The 23,530-nt window shown below is 41.1% G+C and overlaps 1 protein-coding gene across 2 annotated transcripts in view; it reads right to left on the bottom strand.

Annotated features, from left to right (window-relative positions):
• Nucleotides 1–23,530, bottom strand: part of ANKS1A (ankyrin repeat and sterile alpha motif domain containing 1A) — a 141,344-nt gene that overhangs the window by 51,080 nt on the left and 66,734 nt on the right. Inside the window, exons 12-13 of one of the 2 annotated variants that reach the window (XM_056867497.1) lie at nucleotides 23,015–23,081; nucleotides 9,809–9,915 (exon numbers count right to left, since the gene is read on the bottom strand). In XM_056867497.1, coding sequence (XP_056723475.1) covers nucleotides 9,809–9,915; nucleotides 23,015–23,081 — 174 coding nt within the window. Of the gene's footprint in view, nucleotides 1–9,808; nucleotides 10,552–23,014; nucleotides 23,082–23,530 lie in introns of those variants that run through there. The other variant, XM_056867496.1, reaches the window with a different exon arrangement.

The following is a 23,530-nucleotide window of genomic DNA, read 5'->3' as shown; positions in this document are numbered from 1 at the left end:
CTTGAGTGTGGCTTCCCAACCTGACAGACACGAGTCCGTGAAGATTGAATCGATGTTGGACGGAGATACCTACTTCCTTTCGTCAAATTCTGAGACTGAAACCACCATACTAGGCTTGATCTGACTTCCTCGGTCAGGATGAAATTTCTGTCACTTCTTCCTTGGTATGTCTCTTTGAAACGGCCTTAGGAACCATTGAAGAGGTCTTGCTCGTAAGAGTGCCCCTTGAACTGCGGGAATGCATGCAGTCATGTGACCCTTCAGTTTGGTCAGGGCCATGAGAGAAGGCGACCAGGAATTAATCGCTTTCTTTGCTAGAGATGAAATGTTGTGGATTTGTCCACAGGAAGGTATAAGGAGTTTGTCAGTATGTCTATGTCCATCCCCAGATGTCTCAATCGTTGGGATGGAACTAAGTGGGTCTTTCTGAAGTTGATTATGACCCGTGTTCTGTTAACCTCTTCAGAACTCTCTCTGAATGATCTATGCTCTGCTATTTTGAGCTTGCGCAAATCAGAATGTCGTCTAAGGGTGCATTCTCACACCCTCCTTGCGCAGTGATGTGACTGGTGTGTCCAGAACTTTGGTGAATACTCGAGGAGGGGCGATGTTAACCCGAATGGTAAGGCCCTGAATTGGAAGAGGTGTCCCTTGTACAGGAACCGAAGGAAACAACAAGCCGGGTGTATTAGAATGTAAGAAAATCCGTTTCCCTGAGGGCCTGTGTGACTGACTTTAGAGTCTCCACCCTGAAGTGCTTTAATGGGATAATCTGTTCAGAAACTTGAGGTCTAGGATGGCTCTCCATCCGCCACCTGTCTTGGGAACAGAACAGAAAAGAATGGTGGGACTGGCTCCATCGCCTTGATGTCTAAGAGGCCTCTGAAGTTTTATGTATTTTGTTCTATTTTTTGGATGTTGGAGGTATTACTAGTCGATGTGAAGGAGTGCAAGAAAAACTCTATCTGATAGCCTTGTGAGATAATATTTGTGACCCAGAGGCCTGGTTGGGAGGTGACCACTGAGGGTGTAATAGACTGAGCCTGTCTCCCACTGGTTGGTGGCTGGCATCACTGTTTGGTTGGGCGGTCGGGTTTATCCCCTTTATTGCCCTGGAAGGTGGAGAATTCTGGAGATTTATTGAATCGTCCTCCTTTACGAAAGGAGCTGCGATTCTGGTTCCAGTGGTTTCTAGGTTGATCAGGTCTGTATCTTTGAAGTGTGTGGTATGAATGAGAGGACATAGAGGGAGTAATCCCTTGGATTCTTTGCGTAGAATCTTGTCTTTGGTCTCCACTGATATGGGGTCCAAATTGTCTCCAAACAAGGTCTTTCCCTGATATAGGAAGTCCATAAGTACCAATTTTGATCTACATACTCCGCTTGCCAGGGGCGTACCCAGAGAGCCCTTCTGGCAGCTGAGGCTGTGGCTAGTCTCTTAGCTGCGTATGACATGGTATCTAAGGAGGAATCAGCTAGAAAGAATACCACTCTCGAAAACATGGATGACATGGTATCTAAGGTAGAATCAGCTAGAAAGGATACCACTCTCAAAAAACATGGATGCCCTTCTGGCAGCAGAGGCTGTGGCTAATGCCCTAGCTGCATATGGCATGGTATCTAAGGTCGAATCAGCTAGAAAGGATAACACTCTCAAAAAACATGGATACTCTTGTAGAGGCGTTTCTTTCTTCCTGCAGAACAAGTTGATATAACTTCCTAGTCCAAATTATTGCCGCTCTGTATACTAGGGCAGATGTGATAGAAGCACTTGATAGTGAGTGCCAAGGCCTCATGAGCATTTATGCATGCTAACTCTGCCTTCCTATCTGTAGGGTCCCTGATCATGGCAAGGCCTTCCTCTGTAACAAGGTTGGAGGAGTGAAGGCAGTGACAGGTGGTTCTACTGAAGGCACTTTTAGAATTTCAGAAGTACAGTTAACCAAAATATAAAAACTTTTTAGAGGCTGTGGAGCATTGTATGGATGCCATTGGTTTCTCCCACTCTGCTTTCAACAGAGTTAGAAAATAATCAAGCGCTGGCACAAGCCTATCTGGAGTCTTTTCTCCCACTCCTCTGAGAGATCAAGAGCAGCTAGGGTTTTATGCAAATACAGAGGGAAATCTTCTGCGTTAAATACCATAGACAGTCTGGGTACCAATTGGCAATTTTGGGGCCCCGAATTAGCTTCAAGCGCTGCTTAGGTGGGCTGGCACGTACTCTCTTGGTACTATTTGGACTGGCGATTGGCTCACCAGGATTTCAGGCAGAGGTCTTTTACATCACCTACTGCCAGAATTGGTCCTCTGCATGCCAAGCCGAAGCTCTCCCACTGAGCCACAGCCATTCCCCTGCTTTGGCTGATATTCTGCCCTTTTAGCGATCAGATTACTGTTTGTGGTGCTGGAGGGTGTGATCCCCTACGATCCCTGCATGGATGGGGCAGGATAAGGAGGTTGTACTGCCCTTAAGCCATCTGTGAAGGTGTTTTTAACCAGGGCGGAGAGCTCTGCTCTTACAGGAGTAAAACGGGGGAGCGAAGTCACATTACTGGCAGTCGATGTCTCCGTTGATGCTTCCCGTCCTTGAATAATAATAGGCGAGCCGCCTGAGGACGGAGCATCACGAGGCAAAGGCGAGCCGCCAGCCTCCTTCATTTCCCCCGTTCATGCTGCGTGGGAGGAGCGGCAATAGTGGCTGTGTTCTCCTGGCTGTTTCCCGCTGTGATCTGTTGATGCTTCCTGTCCTCGAATAATAATAGGCGAGCCACCTAAGGACGGAGCACTGCGAGGCAAAGGCGAGCCGCCAGCCTCCTTCATTTCCCCCCGTTTGTGCTGCGCGGGAGGAGCGGCTACCACCGCTGTTTCCTCCCGGCCGGTTTCTGTTGCGATCTGGCAGTCGCGTCTTTCAGGTGCGGCAGAGTAGCATGCGCTTTGCAGCAGGCATTTGGCGCGCTTGTTAGCGGTCGAGCCGACCCGTTTGTACTTGGCTGCGCCGTTCTTGCCGCTTCCGCCACTTCCTTTTGAGTTTTGGCCCTCAGGTCACCAGAGTGACTGTCAGAGGGTTCGTCTAATTGTAGTGGTAAGGCCACTAGCAGGCTAGGCTCTAAATCGGCAGGCGCTATATAGCCGTCCTGATGCCAATCTGCCATTTTGTTTTGGCAGGAAAAGACCCCTCTGAGGAGAATAGGTAGAAAATTAAGACAGTAAATAGAATTGAGTAGTAGATTAGTTAGGTATAGTTTAGGTTTGTTAAAATAAGAATATTTTTAGGTCTAATAAGTAAGGTTAAGGTTTCTCTATTCTGTTCTGTAGCAGAGAGCTGCTAGAAGGCTGCTCTCCCGTTCAAGGCAGGAAATAGAACTGGTCGCAAGGGGGCGTTTACCCTCAGAGGTCAGAAAAATTTAAATATTTGATTCCTGCCTCCCGAGATAAGAGGAAAAGGAAACACGCATAATGAAGATGCCCTTCTCCCTCTGAGCGAGAAAAGCTCATTAACTTATTAGTGTCCAGGAACAGTAATGTAATTTATTTAATGCAATATAACCTAAAACTTTATTGTGATCAAATGACTGGATAGTGTGTAGCTTAACAGAAAACTAAGATACAGAAGGCAAGAGTGTGAATTATATTACTAGCTCTAGCCAAACAAACTAAATGGTTTTTGGACAATTGATTTTCACAAACAGAAACATTTAGAAAACAAGTTCTAGTACTAACTTCTACATACCATTCTTTCTCCAGTTTACTTCAAAAGCTTCCTGCTCTGAAGTTAAAAAAATGCAGGTTACAAACTATTTGGGGATATTACAATCGTTCTACAGATTGTTGTTTCAAACTATCATGTTGCCTCTTAGTTATCTTTCCTTCCATCTAATTCAGATCCAGTCCATCCTGCTCAAATGCAGAGGGCAGCAAATTGGGTGTGTGTGTCAAGTAACAGAATAGGCACCTCTCTCTTGCCCCCAAAATAGTGAAATTCAAAAGCCCCACATTTTGCCAAATCTCAAAACTACAAGATTTTGCTTCTGCTAAGTCACTGAGAATGACAGAGTAGTATTGGTCCTTTGGGGCCATTTGCTCACTAGGAGAGGGAATTGCGTTGGTGAAGGGAAAGCTGATGGCTTTATCCCTCTCTGATTCCTCCCCCCCACACACACACACACAATAGCTACCTCAACCATCTGGATGTTCCCCAGAATCAGAAACACTATCTTGTCGTGACTGATGTTTAGGGGAAGTCTTCTTGCAGACTCAAGCCTCCCTTGCAAGAATGAATTCTTAAGAAGGGAGGAAAAAGCTTTCAGGTGTTTTTCCCCGACCATCTGCTCCCACAAAAAAGGAACTGAGCCCAACTATTCCCTTCCTCACTTCCTGCACCCTCTGTGAATTGTTACGGCTTCCCACATATATTCTACATTTAATAGCATAATTAAAATAAACTATGAATTATGATAGCTGCCTCTCAATGAAAAGACTGAGAAGCACCACTTTATACTTTTTTCTAATTATCAGACCAATGGTCAAGTTGAGAAAATGTATTAATGGCTACAAAAGCATCATTCTCAAAATTCATATAAAGCCATTAAAGCAGCAGCTTCATTATGTAAAAAACCCACATAGCATTTGCCCATTTTACTTACTTCTCAGGCACAAACTATCTTCATGCTGGAGGTATCTGATCCTGTATGAGGCATAATTATTTCTATTTTGAATCCAAGTCTTTAAAATTATAGTTGGCAGGAAGGAGGAGAGTTCTAGTTCACCTTATGCCACAAGGGAGATTGTCTTATATTTCAGTTATGCTTGATTTACACTCATCATGGTTTCCCCCACAAAGGTTAGAAGACACTATATCCAGATATCTCTACTGAAATTATTTCTGGAACTGGAGAGTTTCTGAGCAATAAGACCAAAATTGCATAATATTTTGTTTATGCAGTCCATAACATCATTATATAAAATGACCAACTTAATTTTTATTATTGCTAAACCAATTAGTCTGATAGCCTACCTGGCAAAATACGGACCATTAATTTATGTTCCTTTTTAGTGTTGGTGCCAATTTTTGAGAATCAAGTGACTTCACACACTCAACTATTCAGTTTAACAAAAATTTATCCTGGCAAAATGTGAGAGGAAGGTTCTTTCCAGAGCATTCTACTCATGTTGGTTTAAAGTGGCAACATAATCTAAACCTTTTTAGCAACTCCGTTCACAATGGGAGGTCTGCCCATCTGCCAAAACATAAGCTTGTAAATAACTTGATTCTAATATTTGTAGTGATTCCTCCTGTTTGGACATATAATCCAATTCCAAGCAAGGAAGAACAAGAAATGGACATTCAAAATTGATTATTCCCACTTCCACGTGTGTGTGTGTGTGTGTGTGTGTGTGTGTGTGTGTGTGTGTGTGTGTGTAAAGTGCCGTCAAGTCGCAGCTGACTTATGGCGACCCCTTTTGGGGGGTTTTCATGGAAAGAGACTATCAGAGGTGGTTTGCCAGTGCCTTCCTCTGCACAGCAACCCTGGTATTCCTTGGTGGTCTCCCATCCAAATACTAACCGCTGCGTCTCTTCCCCGCCGACTCCGCACGCCATATTTTCAGGAATGGGCTGTTAAGAGTCCAATAGCACCTTAGAGACCAACAAGGTTTTCAGGATATGAGCTTACGAGAGTCAAAGCTCCCTTTAGGTATCTGACAAAGGGACCTTTGACTCTCAAAAGCTCATAACCTGAAAATCTTTTTGGTCTCTAAGGTGCTACTGGACTCCAATCTAGCTGTTCTACTGCAGACCCTTTGAAACGACCAACAAAACTACCCTGTAGTGCCTAGAGTGAGATTTTCAGTGATCCAAGATGAAAAGAAGAAAGGCAGTCTTGCAGTACCTAATTTGAAAATCTATCATCAAGCAGCAGTGCTGGTCACAATTACGGATTGGATACAAAAACCAGAAGATCCGTCGATATGACTTGAGAAATCATGTCTCACTGGTGGATTTCATCATTGGTTGTGGCCGGAGAAGAAAATGACAATTCCAAAGGAACAAGCCCAAGAAAATTTGATGTTCAAGCTACTCAGAAACTGGCAAGAACTAAAAGGGATTGTCAGTCCATCTCCACCAGAGATGTTGTCTCCCACAGAAGCATACTGGGACTGGACAACTAGGTTGAAATTCAACTTCTTGACTTACAAAGAACAAACAAGGTAACATCAAATCTTTCAAGAATTAACTGCTGAGAACATTAAAATATCATGGTTCTCATACATGCAAATAATTCACGCATTGAAAACTGAATATTTTCAGAAGGGGAAACCAAGAAAGCTTACAGAATTTGAATCCATAATAAACAAAGCTCAGGATCACCTACTATCCAAAATCTACAAAATGTTATTAGCAACAGAAACAGCCCCGGAGCAAATAAAAGTCTGTATGGTGAAATGGATGCAGAACTTTGGAGAAATGATACCTTTGCAGACCTGGGAAAAAATGTGGCAACAAGACATAAAATTCACGAGCTCTCGAACAGTAAGAGAAAATTGGTACAAGATGTTTTACAGGTGGCATTGTGCTCCTAAAGATCTCCGCAAAAAATGTACAAATCAAACCAAGCCAATTGTTGGAAATGTTCAGAATCTCAAGGTACTTTTTTTCATCAGTGGTGGAGTTGCAGAAAGGCACAAAAATATTGGAAAGATATATATGGAGAACTACAAGAGATGTTATAATTGAACTTTGACTTCCAACCTAAATATTTCCTGTTAGGGATGACTCCGACACAATTAAAGTCCACAAATAAAGAACTTTTTTTGTATGGAATGACCGCAGCAAGGACATTGTATGCCAAATACTGGAAAGACAAAAGGACACAATCATTAGAACAATGGATTACAAAAATGTATGAATACGCGGCCATGGCAAGACTTTCCAACTGGACGAAGGAAAAACCACCGGATGAACATAAACAAAAATGGCAAGCATTCTATAGTAGATATACTGAGTTAAAGAATAAACATAAGTGTACATAATGCTAAGATCATAACTGAGCTAGATACGGAAATAAGAATTCTTAGCGCAATAGTCCAATTTTCTAATATTATGATTCAGAATACTGACTATAGATAAGATTTACTATGATAGATAATAGACTGTGGTAGATAACGAAGTATGATCACAATGAAATGATGAAAATGGTGTGGTCCTGTTCCGAATGTCAACCCTGTATAATATATCAAAATTGTTCCCAACCCTTTTTCTCTTCCTACTTTGTAGTATTCTGAAAAATCTAATAAAATATTTATATATTAAAAAAAAACCACCCTGTGAAACAACTGTTATAAATGGAAATATAGAAGCAAGCTTTGGAGCACTCTAACAAAACCATTATGGTACTCTGACATAGCACTATAATACATTACTTTTATCTGTAGCAGAGTTCGAAGTAGCATGTTAATCGGTAAAATTAAGTACATCATTGGCATAACAGTGGCAACCACTTTGGCTGTTCAATAAAAAATGTTTCATTTGCATTTATGCCCAGCAGAATTTATGAACATATGGATACAACAAAACATCCTTTCAGACAAGCTATCTAAAAAGTTGGTGGAATTTATTTTTCACTGAGGTAACTGGGAAACTAAAATACCAAGAAGCACTTCAACAATATTTTTTTAAACTTCACATGCTTCTGGGTTTGGAAGAATAATGACTACTCTTCAGGAAAAATGCACTGGAAAGAAATGTGCTTATTCAGTAGATTTCATTCTTCTGCTCTTCAAAATATACTTTAAATAAAAGTGTGTCCAGTTTTCCAAGAAACTCACAGGGGATAACCATCGCAATTAGATGAGTCCCAATAAAGACATGTTGTTTGATGAGGGGAGAATAATGTAAAGACAGCCTTGCTTAATCTCACTGAATTTTAAATGCATACAAAGGCTAACACAGCAGCAGTAAGAACTGTGCTGTCTCCCATATTCTTCTCCCATTCCACAAAGCAGCAGATATACTGGGCCCCTGTTCTAGCCACCAGTCAGATCCTGTTGTTACTCTATGCAGACAATGATGTCCTACCCAGATAACCAGTGGATCTGCATAGACTGCTGGATGCATTTCAGAACTATTTCACCAGAGAGGATTTGGTGATAAATTATACTAGAATTATGGCATATGATTTTTTATATTATCAGTTTATCATTCAGTGTCCTCAGAATGGTCAAACTTGATCTTGTTTAATAAAAAGATCACAATATACATTTCTAAAGAACCAGTCAAAGCATATCTCCATAAATATAATACTTCATATTTAAGTGACTACCTAAAGTATAATAAAGAGACATTGAGCTATTTGCCCATAAACATCAAACAAAATCAAATGGAAAACCCAGCCGCTCTTTAAATTGATCAGTTAAGAATGGATTTGTTCTCCTAAATGGTCAGGACTAGTGAAGTGTTCTCCTATAAAAAGATGAAAGCCCAGTCTGCTTTGGCAGTAGAACCTTTGTTGCCTCCATTTAAGAACAATTTCACTGATTCAGTACATCTAAAATAAAGTTGTACACAAGCTTTACCTGAAGCCACACGCAGCACTCAGAAATCTAGTGCACTTTTATCTAGTGCCTTACATTTCCTCCAAGGATGTCAGGGAGCTTACATAGTTCTCCCTTCTCCAGATTACCAGAAGCATCTTCTTCTCAGGTCATTCTGTAAGCAATCCAAAGTCCTTCCATCTGCCACTAGGAAGATGAGTGACTAAAAGCATAGGGCAGTACAAAATTTGAAAATGCCAGCTTCCCTTCTCCTGTGCAATGGAACACTTGGCAATAATCCATCATCCAAAGCATTGATGTTTTTATAGACCCACTTCTTCAACGAAGTTAAAAGGCAGCTATCTCTACTCAATAAGGATCCTCCTCTATTTCTTCCCAGTACTACTGAACAACTGAGCATAATTTAGCTAACTGCTGACAAAGACAAATGTTGTTCAGCTGTATCGATTGCACATAACAATGCTGAGCTTTAAGACACGAATGCCGAAGTCAGATGATTCCTGTATAGTGTTTTAACCAGGATAGCCAGAGCATATTGTTCTATTCTGAATTGTCCTGTTCCCAGACATTAAGCAGTGGTGGTGAAAGAACACTTAAACAAGGGAACAAAATTGTATTGTTTGGTACAAAATATGGTAAAGGCACTGAGGATGAAGTGTTAGCATTTTCTTCTGTTAGTATAGCTCTCAGAATCCATCTTAAATCAACTGAAGAATTGCAATTAAAATATAAAATACTTATAGTCAAGGTATTTTCCCAACAAAGAAACATTTCTAAAATACAATCATTCTAATGATGTCATCACTAGAAATTTCTCAAGGAGTTAACTGTGAACAGAAACAACAAGGATTTTTCTGCCATATTCATTCATCGCTAATACAACTTTCCAAGTAATTCTAATCCATTCCTTCCCAAGAATCAAAATGCCTCTAAAGACCAGCTTTCTTGACATCATTTGCATTAGCTTGGGACTTCAGTGAATTCACAGGAAAAAGGGAACTAACAAAAATGAATTCATGTTCAGCAACTGAACTCATCCAGATCATGAGAGGAATTCAACCTTGATTTTCACTTTCTTAGTTGGATTAGATGGCATAGCACAAACTGCTTGAACAGGGATCGAAATAGTTTGCTGATATATCCTCAGGAATATAGACTGTGTTCCATTTAATATATTTTATGACTCTGAGTTTTTCAAAACATTAAATTTACAAACTCCCCAAAAAGCCTTTTGATGGATGCCAACTTGATTACTTACCAGGAATCGGACATCATCAAAGCCATTGAGAAGCAGTTTACTCTCATACTGCTGCAAGCCAATGGACTCCAGCCACTCCCCAACGCTCTGCTCCAGCATCCGTGAACCTGACGAGAGAGGAATCGGCAGACGCTTGAAAAAGGAAAACCCATTAAGGCGGTAGCAGCGGCACTCTGAGGAAGAGAAGTGGCACTGCCACATCATAGTCATTACTAGAAAGAAGCCAAACCACAGCCAAAGTACAACAGTTAGCTGACAGACAGCTCCTCTTCAGCACACAAACCATGGACAATAAGCTTCTGTCCTGTTCACAAAACTAGAGTGTTAATCGGTTCTCCCAGTTAAACTCTCAATCCGAATCATTTAGAACAATTCCTGGGGCCAAGGTACCACATGCACTGATTTCTTGGCACAGGTGTGTTCCTTGCCAGGCATAAGCAGCCCAAACCTCAGAAAAGATCCTGTTCAGCTCCTTGTTTCATCTGAGGGAGCTGCAAACTTTCCAAGGCATCATTCCACGGCAGAGCTACAGGCATAAGAGACAAGAGGGCCAGCTCACAAATACATACAGCCCAGCAGATGCTTGCATCCATGCAACTTCAGATGCATTACCTTGTACAAAAGAGGCCAGTAAGGGAGGCAGTTAGCACTGGAGGTGCAAAGCGGTTAGAGAGAAAATACATCTTCATGCAGCTGAGAGAGACAGACAGACACGATGGGTGTTCAGAAAAGCAGCAGCAGCCAGATTAGTGAACAGCTGTCCAAAGGAAGACATGCAAGACAAATTAAAAAAAAAACACACAAACTGCAGTAGAAGAATAAAAAATGTATACTTTTTTTCCCCCAACAGTCCCGAAACAGGCAAACCATGATAAGGGCTCCTCTTTGTTATTTTATTATAAGGTGTGGAGGCATGAGTGACAACAAGCCTGAGCTCAGAAGTCCCGCCACTGTCATTTTACCACCTATCCAGATGCATGACATCCTGACAGCCTTTATCGACTGAACTGCGCTGGAGACCACCATCAACATCTAGACCAGAGCAAATAACTACACTGGAGAATCCCGACAGAACAAAAACATTAGTCAATTCATTTTCCACCCAACTCGTCTGCTCCTGCCAGTTGTTTGTCGATTTGTATTTGCCAGTCCTTCATTTCTTTTGACTAAAGGCAAGTGATACCTCCAAATTTCTCACTCAGGTAATAAGCAGCACTCAGAACAAAGCCCTTCAGTTCCTTGCTTTCAGAAAAAGGCCAAGTATGATGAACACCCCCCTCCCCCTTTCTCTGCAGCAGGTAGGGTTAGACAGGTCCTGGTGCTTCTTTTCAAACAGTCAATCAGAAACAAATTCTTCAAGGATCATGTAGAAGCTACAGGGAGCAGTTCTTCTTTCCTCTACACTTGAGTCTAGGAAGTTGTTAATTTCCTTGTGCAAAACTGGAGACATCTGATGTAGCAAGGAAAGTTCCGACCCCACATCCTTTCAGTCCTCAGAGAAATCACTACGCAAGTATCACAGAATTTTCTCACGCTTCCTAGCATGTCCGTCTTTGCAGGGCATTTGCAAAATATTGATGAACAAGACACCAGGGTTGCAGCCTTTCAACCCTGTGGTTATCTGAAGTTCTGCACATTCTTAAAACAGCTCCCACCCCTTCCTTGCTTCAAAGCCTAAACAAGGCAGTGGTGGCTATTATCCGAACAACTGTGGGGTTAGAGAGAACTGCGACACTGGTCTGCAGAAGAGATCCTCTGTTAAGAAAGTCACAGTTAATGAGTGCTAGAGAGCTGGCCAGCCTTCTTAATGCACACTGCAGCACAAGGGACGCAGCGCTCACAAAGGGTTTCCTCCTCCCTTTCCTGACAAAGCCTGGGCAAAGGGACAGCATCTATTCCCAGAATCCAAGCATCTGACTCTTGTTTGCTTGGCGCGAGCTTCTTTCCTTGGTCCAGACCAATTCCTTTCCACTCCATAAGCAGGCAAATGACTGTGGTATTTTCCCAAAGCAAGCAGGTTTCCTTTTCAGAGAGCCGCAGCAGACTGCTTTGTCTAAAAGGCAGCAAGCGCCACACTTGCTGCGTCTCTCGCTCTCTTACTGGCTGTTCCCTCCCCTCATGCTCACACCCCTCCCAGCATAAGCAGTGATCAGATTTCAGCATAGAATCTGATGAGGGAGGAAAAAATAAGACAACAGCTTTATAATATTCAAGTAAAAAATGTAACATTTACTTGACCCTGAGCAATAAGGTATAGTTTTACAGCCATTTATTTTTTTTCAACCGTAAAATTGATGTAGTTCGGATTAATTTATCAGGCATGAGTTGAGTTTTCCAGATGCTCAAAGATAAGCATGGCTGAAGGCAACAGGGAGAATTATTTGAAAGACACACAATATCTTGACTTTTTCTGTTCAGCCTATGTACTTGTATGTAACATATGCTATGTTTAGAATGTTTTTAAGATGTTCTTTCTGCCTTTAAACAATGATGTGAGAATGAAAGGACAAAATTTAAGTCAACCGAATTTATGGGAAACCAGAACTTACCGCTGCAGGAATGAAGATGCCCAGTTATTGAAACATCCCAGAATTATTTGAAAACAGTAAGGTACAAGAATACCAGTTATTTGCTTGGATGTTATAATAATTGGAGCAACAGAATACCACCTCTAATATTTCCAAAGATTCTTAGTGGCAATATACTAATATGGAATCATAAAGATACAATGAAAACCAAGCTGCTACTCTATTTAAGCTTGAAATTGTGAGTGTGTGTGTGTGTGTGTGTGTGTGTGTATCCTAATTCAAGAGCAAAGCAAATATGGCAACTGTTTTGAGAATTGCTCCAATTACCTAACACAGAGTGTGAACTTCCTCTGGTTTCATAAAACTGAGTTAAAAAAAAACATGTGATCTGTAAACTAACATTCTATAGCAGCAGCTTGCTTCCAAAACACAAGAAGACTTCATGTTCTGAATAACTTATAGTCTACATACACGAGAGCCAGTGTTCACCAGGTACTGTTGAAACTGGACAATTCTCATTTGGATAAAATCCCCATTTATAAAGGAAAGCCTCTTGATTATTAGCCTACTTTAGAGATATGAAAGGAAAGGGTATAATTATATAAACTATAGCTGTAGTTCTGGTTAAACAGAAGACCAGTGGCACTTTAAAGGCTAATATTTATTCAAGAACTAGCTTTCATGAGTTGGAGATTCTCCCCTTTGGATTTATCGTAGCAAGCACTACATTTAGCAACACTACCCATGTGTAACAATTGTTCTAAACCACCTCGAGGAGGCCTCTGGAGAGGTGGCATATTCATTTTTTTAATAGTTTTGCTCACTGGTGGTTGGAAAACAAAATGCAGCAAGTGCTTACGAAGGGCATGCTGACTAGTATATCACCATGTGCCAACATGCATCATTGTGCTGGGGTTACATCCAGAGAGGGAACATTGTGCGCTGTCCAAGGAGTTACAGCACTGCGGAAATGTATACCACTGTTACTATACTTGCAACATCCCTATTGATATATGCTACAGAGCACAAAGTTGTTCAGCTATGAACTAGGAAGGAAAAAAAGGTATAACAAAAGACAGTTTAGGCAGCATTATATCATTCTGGCCACCATCAAACCTAGTACATTATTACAACCCTATGCACGTCAGATTTGGCAGAACCCTATTATGAATGATTGCAAGCAACTAGCCACACAGCAGATTACCCTGAATGTGCCAAATGTTTAAAACTGCTGTGTTTGCATTACTGTGAGCCAGACTGCACTTTCATGGCTGCACATTAATATAAGAACAGGGCTGTTGCAGAGACCACTCATTCTTCCCTGGCATGTACTAAAGCATGAAGAAGAAAAATGAAACAAGCCCTACAATAGAAAGTGCACCTCATGCTAACAAGAGAGCTAAACTGCAAACTGATCAGCTACTGCAGCCTTAAATATAAAAATATTAGCATAATGAAGGTGCGCTAAGACCTGGATGACCTAGGCTAGCCTGATCTTGACAGCTCTCAGAAGTTAAGCAGGGTTGGCCCCGGTCAGTACTTGGATGGGAGACCACCAAGGAAATTCAGAGTCACTACGCAGAGGCAGACAATGGCAAACCAACTCTTGCCTTGGAAACCCTTCAGGGTAGCCATAAACTGGCTGCAATTTGATGGTACTTTACACACAATGAGGTTACGCTTCGTACATTTGATGATGAAGAAGAGTTGGTTTTTATATGCCGACTTTCTCTGCCACTTAAGGGAGAATCAAACCGGCTTACAATCACCTTCCCTTCCCCTCCCCACAACAGACACCCTGTTAGGTAGGTGAGGCTGAGAGTGAATGACTTGCCCAAGGTCACCCAGCTGGCTTCGTGTGTAGGAGTGGGGAAGGAGTGGGGAAACAAATCCAGTTCACCAGATTAGCCTCCACCGCTCATATAGAGGAGTGGGGAATCAAACCTGGTTCTCCAGATCAGACTCCACCGCTCCAAACCACCATTCTTAACCACTACACCACGCTGAGCTCTGGCTCAGAAAAGCTTACACAGGAGTAAATTTTTTCTGTCTCCATGGTGCCACTGGACTCCTGTTTTATTTTGCTGCTTCAGAGTATAACGGATACCTATCTGGAATCTTCAAAGATAGAGAATGACTTGGGGAGCCTAATAAGCTCCAAACAGTACCAAAAATTTGTCAATATTCATACAAGTCAGTTTAACCCACAGAAGCAAAAATAATCAGTGTTAAGCATTACTGGAGTGAAAAATGAATAAACAAATGCCAATTACAGAAAGCTTCTATTGGTGAATAAAATGCAATTTGTATTTTGGAACTAGTTTTCTGCAGAATAAACTTGTAGTGTTTCAAATGAATTCTTTAATGAAAAAAGCCTATTTCGGTTTGAAGATGTTGCAGAGGCCACTCCTCTCCACTGGGATGACTGACTGATGAAATCATTGTAAACCAGCACACAATCTCTTCTTTTAACGCCATGCCAAGAGAGCCACCATGTGCTAGGAAACTAAGTGCAAGAGATGATGGTATATGACCCCAACCAATGGTCTCTTAAATTTCAGAAAATCTGCATCTTGAATACTGTATCACATCTCAGTATGAATCTGTGGGTATGAAGAAGTAATGCAAATGGGTCCTGAATAATGTGAGGTGCATTCCACACATACACTTTAGACAAGCAGCAAGCTGCTACCTTGCAAGGCAACTCTCATTGAGCCCCTCACAGGGGAAACAGCTCATATCACCTACAGCAGGATTCAGCCAATAGATTCTTTGAAGCCTAGAATACATTAATGGAATGGAGAGGGGGAGAAAAGGTGCAGCTCCAAGATTTTTGTCTAGCACAGCAGCAGTAGCTTTAAAAGAGAAAAAAAATCCAAGAAGAAAATGCATACTTTACCCTAGCCTACACAAAGAAGGCAACAGAACTACACATCGATTGCAAGAAAGCAAACATGCATTTTACTGCATTCTTACTTTCAAAAGCCATGCTTGTTGAATGGAAGTGTAATTAGTCATCTGCTTCCCTCAGCACTAGGTTTCTAATGAGGACAATCAATCTGGCTATCTGGCAAAGAATTGGCAACAAAGCAAAATGCTAACAGAAAGGGCTAAGAAGGTCTGCTACATAAAACACATGCATGTTTTATGTATTATTTCTTTAGTACATTTTCTTCCCACCCTGCCACCAAGGAGCCCAAGATGGCTCTACTGGAAGGGATCAGAGGTCTAACTATTTTCTGCAAAGCAAGATGATCTGTACCAGCCAAGCCAAATCCATGACCAATCCATGCAACCCAGATCACATCTGCTGTGATCAGAGGGCAGGAGCCACAATGTGAATTTCAGTATGGCACTGACAGTGTATTGGCTCTGGATGACAAAAGTATGTGATAATACCACATACTGAATAGGAGAGCAAAACGTACCATGGTCATTAGGCAATTTGACAGTTTTCTGGACATACGGTATGCATGGACTGGGAGCTGGAGCAGGAATAGAGAGATAAGCAAGGTATGGATGCAGGCTAATTTACCCTTGAGTTATTTCATATACCTATTTATGTACTGTGGTGCTTATACACTGCAAGACTTGTGTAAAGTCCAGATTTCCAACTACAGATGATAGAAAGGATCATGAACTGAACATAAGCATTAGAGGAAAAATTCACAATACAAGTTTAATGAATTTTATCACAAATTGGTAAAGATTTTGCACAATTTTATCAATAGAAGCTATTGAATTTCTTTAGAAGTGAGGCATTACCCAGAACCCCAAGAAGGTGGTTTGCCGTTGCAGCAAAACAGATTTTGGTTGGATTACTAGAAAATGGTTTACTCTCATAACTGTTGAATATTAACAGATGCTCCAAGGTAGCTGTGTGTGTGTGTGTGTGTGTGTGTTAAGTGCCGTCAAGTTGCTTCCGACTCATGGCGACCCTATGAATGAAAGTCCTCCAAAATGTCCTATCTTTGACAGCCTTGCTCAGGTCTTGCAAATTGAAGGCTGTGGCTTCCTTTATTGAGTCAATCCATCTCTTGTTGGGTCTTCCTCTTTTCCTGCTGCCCTCAACTTTTCCTAGCATGACTGTCTTTTCCAGTGACCCTAGCATTTCCTTTTAAAGGAAGAGGAACAGCATAACGACTATCTACTAACCATGGGAGATCCCTTCTGCTGACAGAGAATGAACACCAGGAGACATGCAACTGGCTTCTTAAAGAGCTCTTCATAGGTCACTGCTACAACAGTTCACATTTCTTATTTATCCCCAAGGATTCATATTAATGACTAACAACATTAGGAAAAATAAGAATTACCTTGAATCGGATTCCTGAAGCCAGTAATGATAAAATGTATTCACATGTATAAAATATATAAATGTATATATAAAGTATATTTGAGAGTCAGGTTGGTGTAGTGGTTATTGTGTCCGGCTAGGATCTGGGAGACCCAGGTTGGTATCCCCACTCTGCCATGGAAGCTTTCTGGGTGACCTTGGGCCAGTCACACACTCTTGGCCTAACCTACCTCACAGGGTTGATGTGAGGAGAACCATGGTGTAAGCTACTTTGGGTCCTCCACTGGGGAGAAAGATGGTGTAGAAGTCAAATAAAAAAGCAAATATACCCAAATATATACATGTACAAAAAAGACTTCCTATTTCTAACACATAAGTATTCATCCTGCCTCCAAAGGAAGAATATTGTTAGTGTTCCAGCTGGAAATTGCCCATGGATAAAATTATTTCATGTCACAGTCCACTACTGCTAATTTTAGTTCATGCTAATCTGAAGGGGATCATCTAGGTTTGAGCATTAGTGCATTTTCATTGATCTCCCATGCGAGAACTGGACTAGCAGCTGGAAAGCATGAAAATGATCTCTGTCCTTCAGGCAGAGAAGGCTTCATTATTTTGACATTCTAGAAAAAATAAATACAGCAAATCCGATGAATATTTGTAGGATCCTTCCTAAACACCTAGGTGGGCTACTAAATAACAGTGTTGGTAGAAAAGGGGGCTTAAAAAGCTTCATGATAAATCTGATCATAAAACACCACAGCAGAAATGAATATGTTAGAAATATTTAACTTGCTGCATGTCCCCATTATCATGAATGGATATGAAAGCTGGACAATGAAGAAAAATGATCCATTTGAAATGTAGTGTTGGAGGAGAGTTCTATGGATATCATGGGACTGCTAAAAGGATAAAGAGGGTTATAGATCAAATCAAGCCTGAATTTTTCCTAGAAGCTTAAATGACTAAACTGAGGCTATCGTAATTGGTCACATCATGAGACGTAAACCAGAGCCACCAATGTATAAGCATTTGATACTACAGTCGTTATTTACAACACTCTTTTGGTATACCCCAAATCTGTAAAAAACATGCGAATGCTGTAAGGTGACAACAGACAGAAGAGTTCAGCCTGATTACATTTGTAAAAGGGAACCGTAGCTCACGGAGCAAATGCTGATCCTTTCAGATGAACCTAGATGAAGTTAACAGACAAATTCAGGATAAAAGCATAGCTGTAGGGCAACTGCCACATCTGTTAGTCAGGACAGGACAGTGCCTCAGCCTTTTCTTTTAAGAAAATGAGTCTGAAGATGACTCATGTTCAAATTACTAGAGAACAGGGAAGAAAGGGGCTGCAGGACAGTGGCAGAGCTCCACTTGGCATGCAGAAAGTCCCAGCTTCAACCCCCAGCATCTCCAGTTAAAAGGACCAGGTAGTCAGTGATGTGAAAGAACTCTGCCTAAGACCCTGGAGAGCCATTGCCAATCTGAGTAAACAATACTGACCTTGATGGACTAATGGTATGATTCAGTATAAGGCAGTTTCATGTGTTCAAAGGGTAAGCTTAATGCAAGCTTAATACCACTCAAACATTTGCACGGGTCAGAAAGGTCCTAAGTTGGAGCTAAGAGGGCCAGCTATGCGCACACACAAATGCCCAGCATAATCAAAGACATAGTTTAAAATGTAGGCGTTTCGTAAAGTCAGACGCAGCAGAGAAAAATCTGCTCCTTTTGGGGAGAGTTCAGAGTCATTGTTCTGCCCCTTCTCTCTGGGCGCGTGGAAAGTTCTCTGCTGAGCTGAGCCTCTGGAATTATAATTTATTTATTCAAAAAGTTTCGTTGCAACCTCTCCAAGGAACCAGCCCAATAAAGGGCAGAAACCTCTTCTGTGTTCCCTGGAAAGATTCCAACCTGGCATTCTGTCCCTTCCCAAGGGGTGGGAAGAGTTGTTTGCTGACTCCAGCCACTGGGATGCAGGCTGGGTGCAGCGGAGAAGGTTTTCCTGCTCCAGGAAGAGTTCAGAGGCAGTGTTCTTCCCCTCCCCCAGGAAATGTTTCTCTGCTGCATAGATCTTGAGATGCTTGCTCAGTACAGCAGAGGTTTCCACACTCCAGGAAAGGGCTCAGAACATGGACAAGCCAACTCTCCATCGGTAGAACAACTGTCAGAGGCATGAGGCCAACTCCTCCCTTCTCAGGGAAACTCCTCCCTGTCTTCCTGATTTGTGAGAAGTTTGCTGGAGGAGGGTCAGAGCACTGACTCTCAGATGGGGGGGTCTCTAGGCAGCATGTTGTGGAACCCAGCTTCAGAAAACTCCCTGAAATCAAACCAGTTTTTACATAGGGAAACTAAATAACTAAGGTTGTGAGAGCTCAAATAAAGACTAAAGACTATTTGTATACTGTGCAGTTTGAAGGAAAGACTCAGATTTTTAAATATATAGGGCAGAAAGCAAGTAAGTGGCAGGCAAATGTGTCTTCATACTTTTTAAAGTTAACGTACTAGTTAGAAAGGATTTTTCTGCATCAACAAAATTATAGCAAAGTGCTTGAAACATTTTGCTAAATATAAAATTCATTTCCCCCCACTAGCCACGCTGGAAGTAGCTGAATCATATTTGAGTTTCCTAGGCTACACAAACTATAGGTTAGATCAATCACTAAAGAGGGAGTCAGCCAAAATTTCTCTCACGATTCCACAATCTTTTGCTCTGTGCTATCTCCACTCATGCAAGAGTGAGGGAAGACAACATTGCTGATTTCTTCTCCTTGCTGCAGCCCCCCCCCCCAGCTTCATCCTATGCTGTTCTTAAGGCCTCCCCACCCCTTGGGAGAAGCTTTTTCAGGGGCCACAGGGAGTCACAGTGAAAGGGAAGGAGCAAAGATCCCTCTGTTCAAGGACAGATTGGATCTAACACAATACTTTCAACAGATTGCCAACTGTGATGCTATGACTATCTTGATCTATTGTTTCGAATGTGGCAAGTATTGGCCTAAACAGATATTTAAATAATGATTGTATGTGTGGGGGGATCACATACTAGAAGGGTTTTCTGAAGCTTCTATATATTTTCCCTGCTTTTATATCAGCACAGATGCTGCTTATAGTTCATCCTGGATTCATCAGGAAGGGGTTTTATATATAATAAAGTTAGTCTTTCCTGAAAATGTCCACTATACATATACCAGTCATTTTTGTACAATGTTTGTTGGGATCTTCTATTTTTTCTAAACAACCATTTTCTCTGAAGAGGGAATATTAACTAATTTCAAGGTTAGCAACTTCAATATATTATTGTAAAGTGTGAACCAGGATTAATATCTTACTACATAAAATACCAGCATGTGATAATTGGAAAGGCTTGACACAGCTAACTGCTATGGAATTCAGCAAAACGGGCCCCTATGATTCAGCAAAAGCTGAACAAAAGGGTCTCACAGATTAAACTATCACTGCCACAGGGAACTTGCAAAAAGCGTCAGCTCAGCATGAGTTGCACACACAATTAACATAAGCCTTTTGGATAGGAAGTTCCCTTTAGCAAATATGTCTCCCTCTAGGACAGTGGCTCCCAACCTTTTTTTTGACCAGGGATCACTAGGACTTTTTTGTTCGGTGCAGGGACCCCAAGGTTCAAAATAAAAATTCCGGGAATTTGAAAATAAACTTTAATCATAACTGTTAGTTAAACATTAAACTTAGAATTATATTTGAATATATATATTTTATAATAGAGAACTTTTAATTGAAAATATTAATTTATTATGGGTTTATAACTTTGTTTCGCGGACCTTAATTTAGTTCTCGCGGACCCCTGGGGGTCCATGGACCCTGGTTGAGAACCAGTGCTCTAGGAGAACAGTGTTAATATGGCTATGTAGGGAAGAAAATAAAACAGCTGCAAGGCCATACAACGTTGCAAAATCTACTCCACAGAGTAATGTAAAACTCTAATCAAGTAAAAGCTTACTAACAGAATAAAAAACATGACCACTGGAACAACATTTTAATTGTTGTCACTGCCAATACAGTCTGATGCACAAAAAACGAATGAGCTTAAAGTTAGACCTACTATAGGCTTTGAGGGAATATCATAGGATATGTTTGACATCTCTCCTCCTTGCAGTTTATTGCCCAAGCAGCTTATTGGCCACATAGACGAGCCTAAACAGAATTCTATATTGGCTATTCCATTAATTTGTAGGGCACCGCTATGCTTCTCAAAAGTGGTAGCAGATGACATATTTTCACACTCAGTGTTGCATATTTCTTTCTACTTTCCCATTGCTTGGACCATCTTGCATTTCAAAAAAGCAGGTAAAAACTAGATCCCTGTAAATGCTTTTGTGAAAGTGAATGAGTATTTGCCCCTTCAGCTTAAAGGGCACAACTCTTAACCATTTAGGAACATTTAGTGTCTTCGGTGTTATCAGTTTTATAAAGTGGATACATAGTACTGGGTGTATTTCATAGTGCAGCACACTGACTATAGTGACTTTTTGTTCATGGGGCTCTTACAACTCCAAGCATGGTGTTTCAGGGCTAGGGGAACATGGGGAAAATCCACATTGGCACTTGTCCTGGCTTGGATACACCCCAATATTTTATATGTGTATTTTTGAATTATAGTACCTCTAAACATATGAAGCCACATTATCCAGAATCCAGTAATTGGTTCATCTGACTCAGCACCATCTATTTTGATTGACAGCACCATCTATTTTGATTGACAGCACATCTCTAGGGTCTTTGGCAGAAAAAAGTCTCATAACATGTGCTACTGATATCCTTAACTGGAGATACCAGGGACTGAACCTGGAACCGTCTACATGCCAGCCATTTGCTCTTTCACTAAATCTTAGCCCCTCAAGTCTGAAAAAAGCAGTAAAACTTAATCAGGTCATTTCTGTAAAACAAAAGCAGTTTTCTACTGCACCTTTGAATATTTTCCCCTTGGTTTGCTGTAGATTAGTGTTGTTCTTTCGTTCTTGGCAGATGTTAAATAATGCAGTACTAAACTATAAGATTTTACCAAAGCTGAATTCCTAAAAAGACTTGCCATCTCTTTTTACTCCCTGTGTTACGAAGTATTGCTGCAAATCTTAGCACACAATATATTTTTTCCTAGGCTGCCCACCCCTTGAATTTACGTCTCATAAAAATGCAGGCATACCTAATACTATAAAAATCCTCTCTATAGTTTCCCCGCTCTTATTACATTCCCTTCCATTCAGCATCTGGATCAGTCAATTCTAGTGCACATTAGACATCTTTCTGTGGTCTAACTGAATGTATGATTCACTACTAGTGATAGTGAAAAAGTTTATTGTCTGCGGCCGAAGGCTTTTTCTAATTATTTAGGTTACCACCTTCAAGACATCCCTATAAATTAATGCTCAAAGCTACTGAAAAAAAAGGATTAGTCATGCAGTCGTATCAGAACCACTAACAGGGAGTGGGAATTTCAAACCAAGGTTGGGGGGAGTGCTGAGACAAGGAGCAGAACAAGCAATCTTAAGATGCATTTCCATAATTGGCAAGCAGGACACCGAGTCAGGAACGCATAAGGGGAATGCAAACATGGAGGAAGGGAAATAGCAAACAAATATGCAAGGCAAGACCATCCCTCCCTTTTAAGTCAACCCTGACTGTATCCTTACTAAGTCTAGTTGCATTTCTCTTTGTGTCTTCCCACTTTGCCTAGCCTAATATTAACTAATTTCTGTTGTGTTTAGCACTTAGCTTCTTTGGAGTACTAACAAGTAAAACAAGCCAAAATAGACATTAAAAAGACAACAACGTACAGTGTGTGCAGCATGTGTGCAGAACTTTTCTGTTAACTGCTTATGCCAAATAATGGAGAACAACTCAATTATTATAGAGGACTGGGTCAATTAGGTCCATCCTCACAAACGTAGGAACTGCAAAACAGCTAGTTGCTGTTGTTTACCCAAGTCCTTGCACAGTTCTAAATAGCACAGCTTCAGTGACTTGAAAAACTCAAGGGCCCAATATCGCCTCAATATGGGCCTGACTTTTCACGTTTCTTTTATTTAGTCATATGAAAGAAGAAAAGTTGGTTTTTATACCCCACTTTTCTCTACTGTAAGGAGTCTCTAAGCGGCTTACAATTGCCTTGCCTTCCCCACAACAGGCAGATAGGTGAGGTAGGTAGGGCTTAGAGAGTTCTGAGAGAACTGTGACTGGCCCAAGGTTACCCAGCAGCCTTCATGTGGAGGACTGGGGAATTAAACCTGGTTCTCCACATTAGAGTCTGCTGCTCTTAACCGCTACACCATGCTGGCTTCTTAACACAGGTTGAGAAGGTTGTCCATCGAAGCTGAACACACAACCATCAGTAGTTCAGTATGGTACCTGAAATTCTCTGCTGCTCCTGAGAAAAGTCAATGCCTTCACCAATGGAGCTCATGATTTTCTCAATCTGAAAGATAAGAAATGTTAGTGAGATAAGAGTTCATAAAACTAAGAGACCCTGTTAGAGGGCTTCTACCCATACAACTTTAGAAATTCAAGAGAGGTATCATGATACACAAAGAATGCATAGCCACTATCACAGAAAGGTTTTAAGAAAACCCTTTCCTAGCTTACTAACTGGTAACATTTTTCTAACACTGGGAAAAAATTGAAACATTCAGGTTTATGTAAAAGAGAGAACCTTGTATGGGACCCTTTTATACTTCTCATCTTAAAATATGTAAACCCTTTTTCCTGTAAACAATGTGCTAGTAAAGTTAGAAAGAACTTTAATGGCACAACCCGGTGCTATGCTGTATCTACAGAAAGCCTGAAAAAGCAAATGCATTGACATGAGGGTATAAAACAAATGCAAAAGCAGAAGCATTTGGATAATGTATCAACAGCCAGAGAGAA

Source organism: Euleptes europaea, chromosome 2 (assembly GCF_029931775.1).
Source record: "Euleptes europaea isolate rEulEur1 chromosome 2, rEulEur1.hap1, whole genome shotgun sequence".
Lineage (NCBI taxonomy): Eukaryota > Metazoa > Chordata > Lepidosauria > Squamata > Sphaerodactylidae > Euleptes > Euleptes europaea.
The sequence above is the reverse complement of the archived record's forward strand: the minus strand, read 5'-3'. Positions and strand labels throughout refer to the sequence as shown.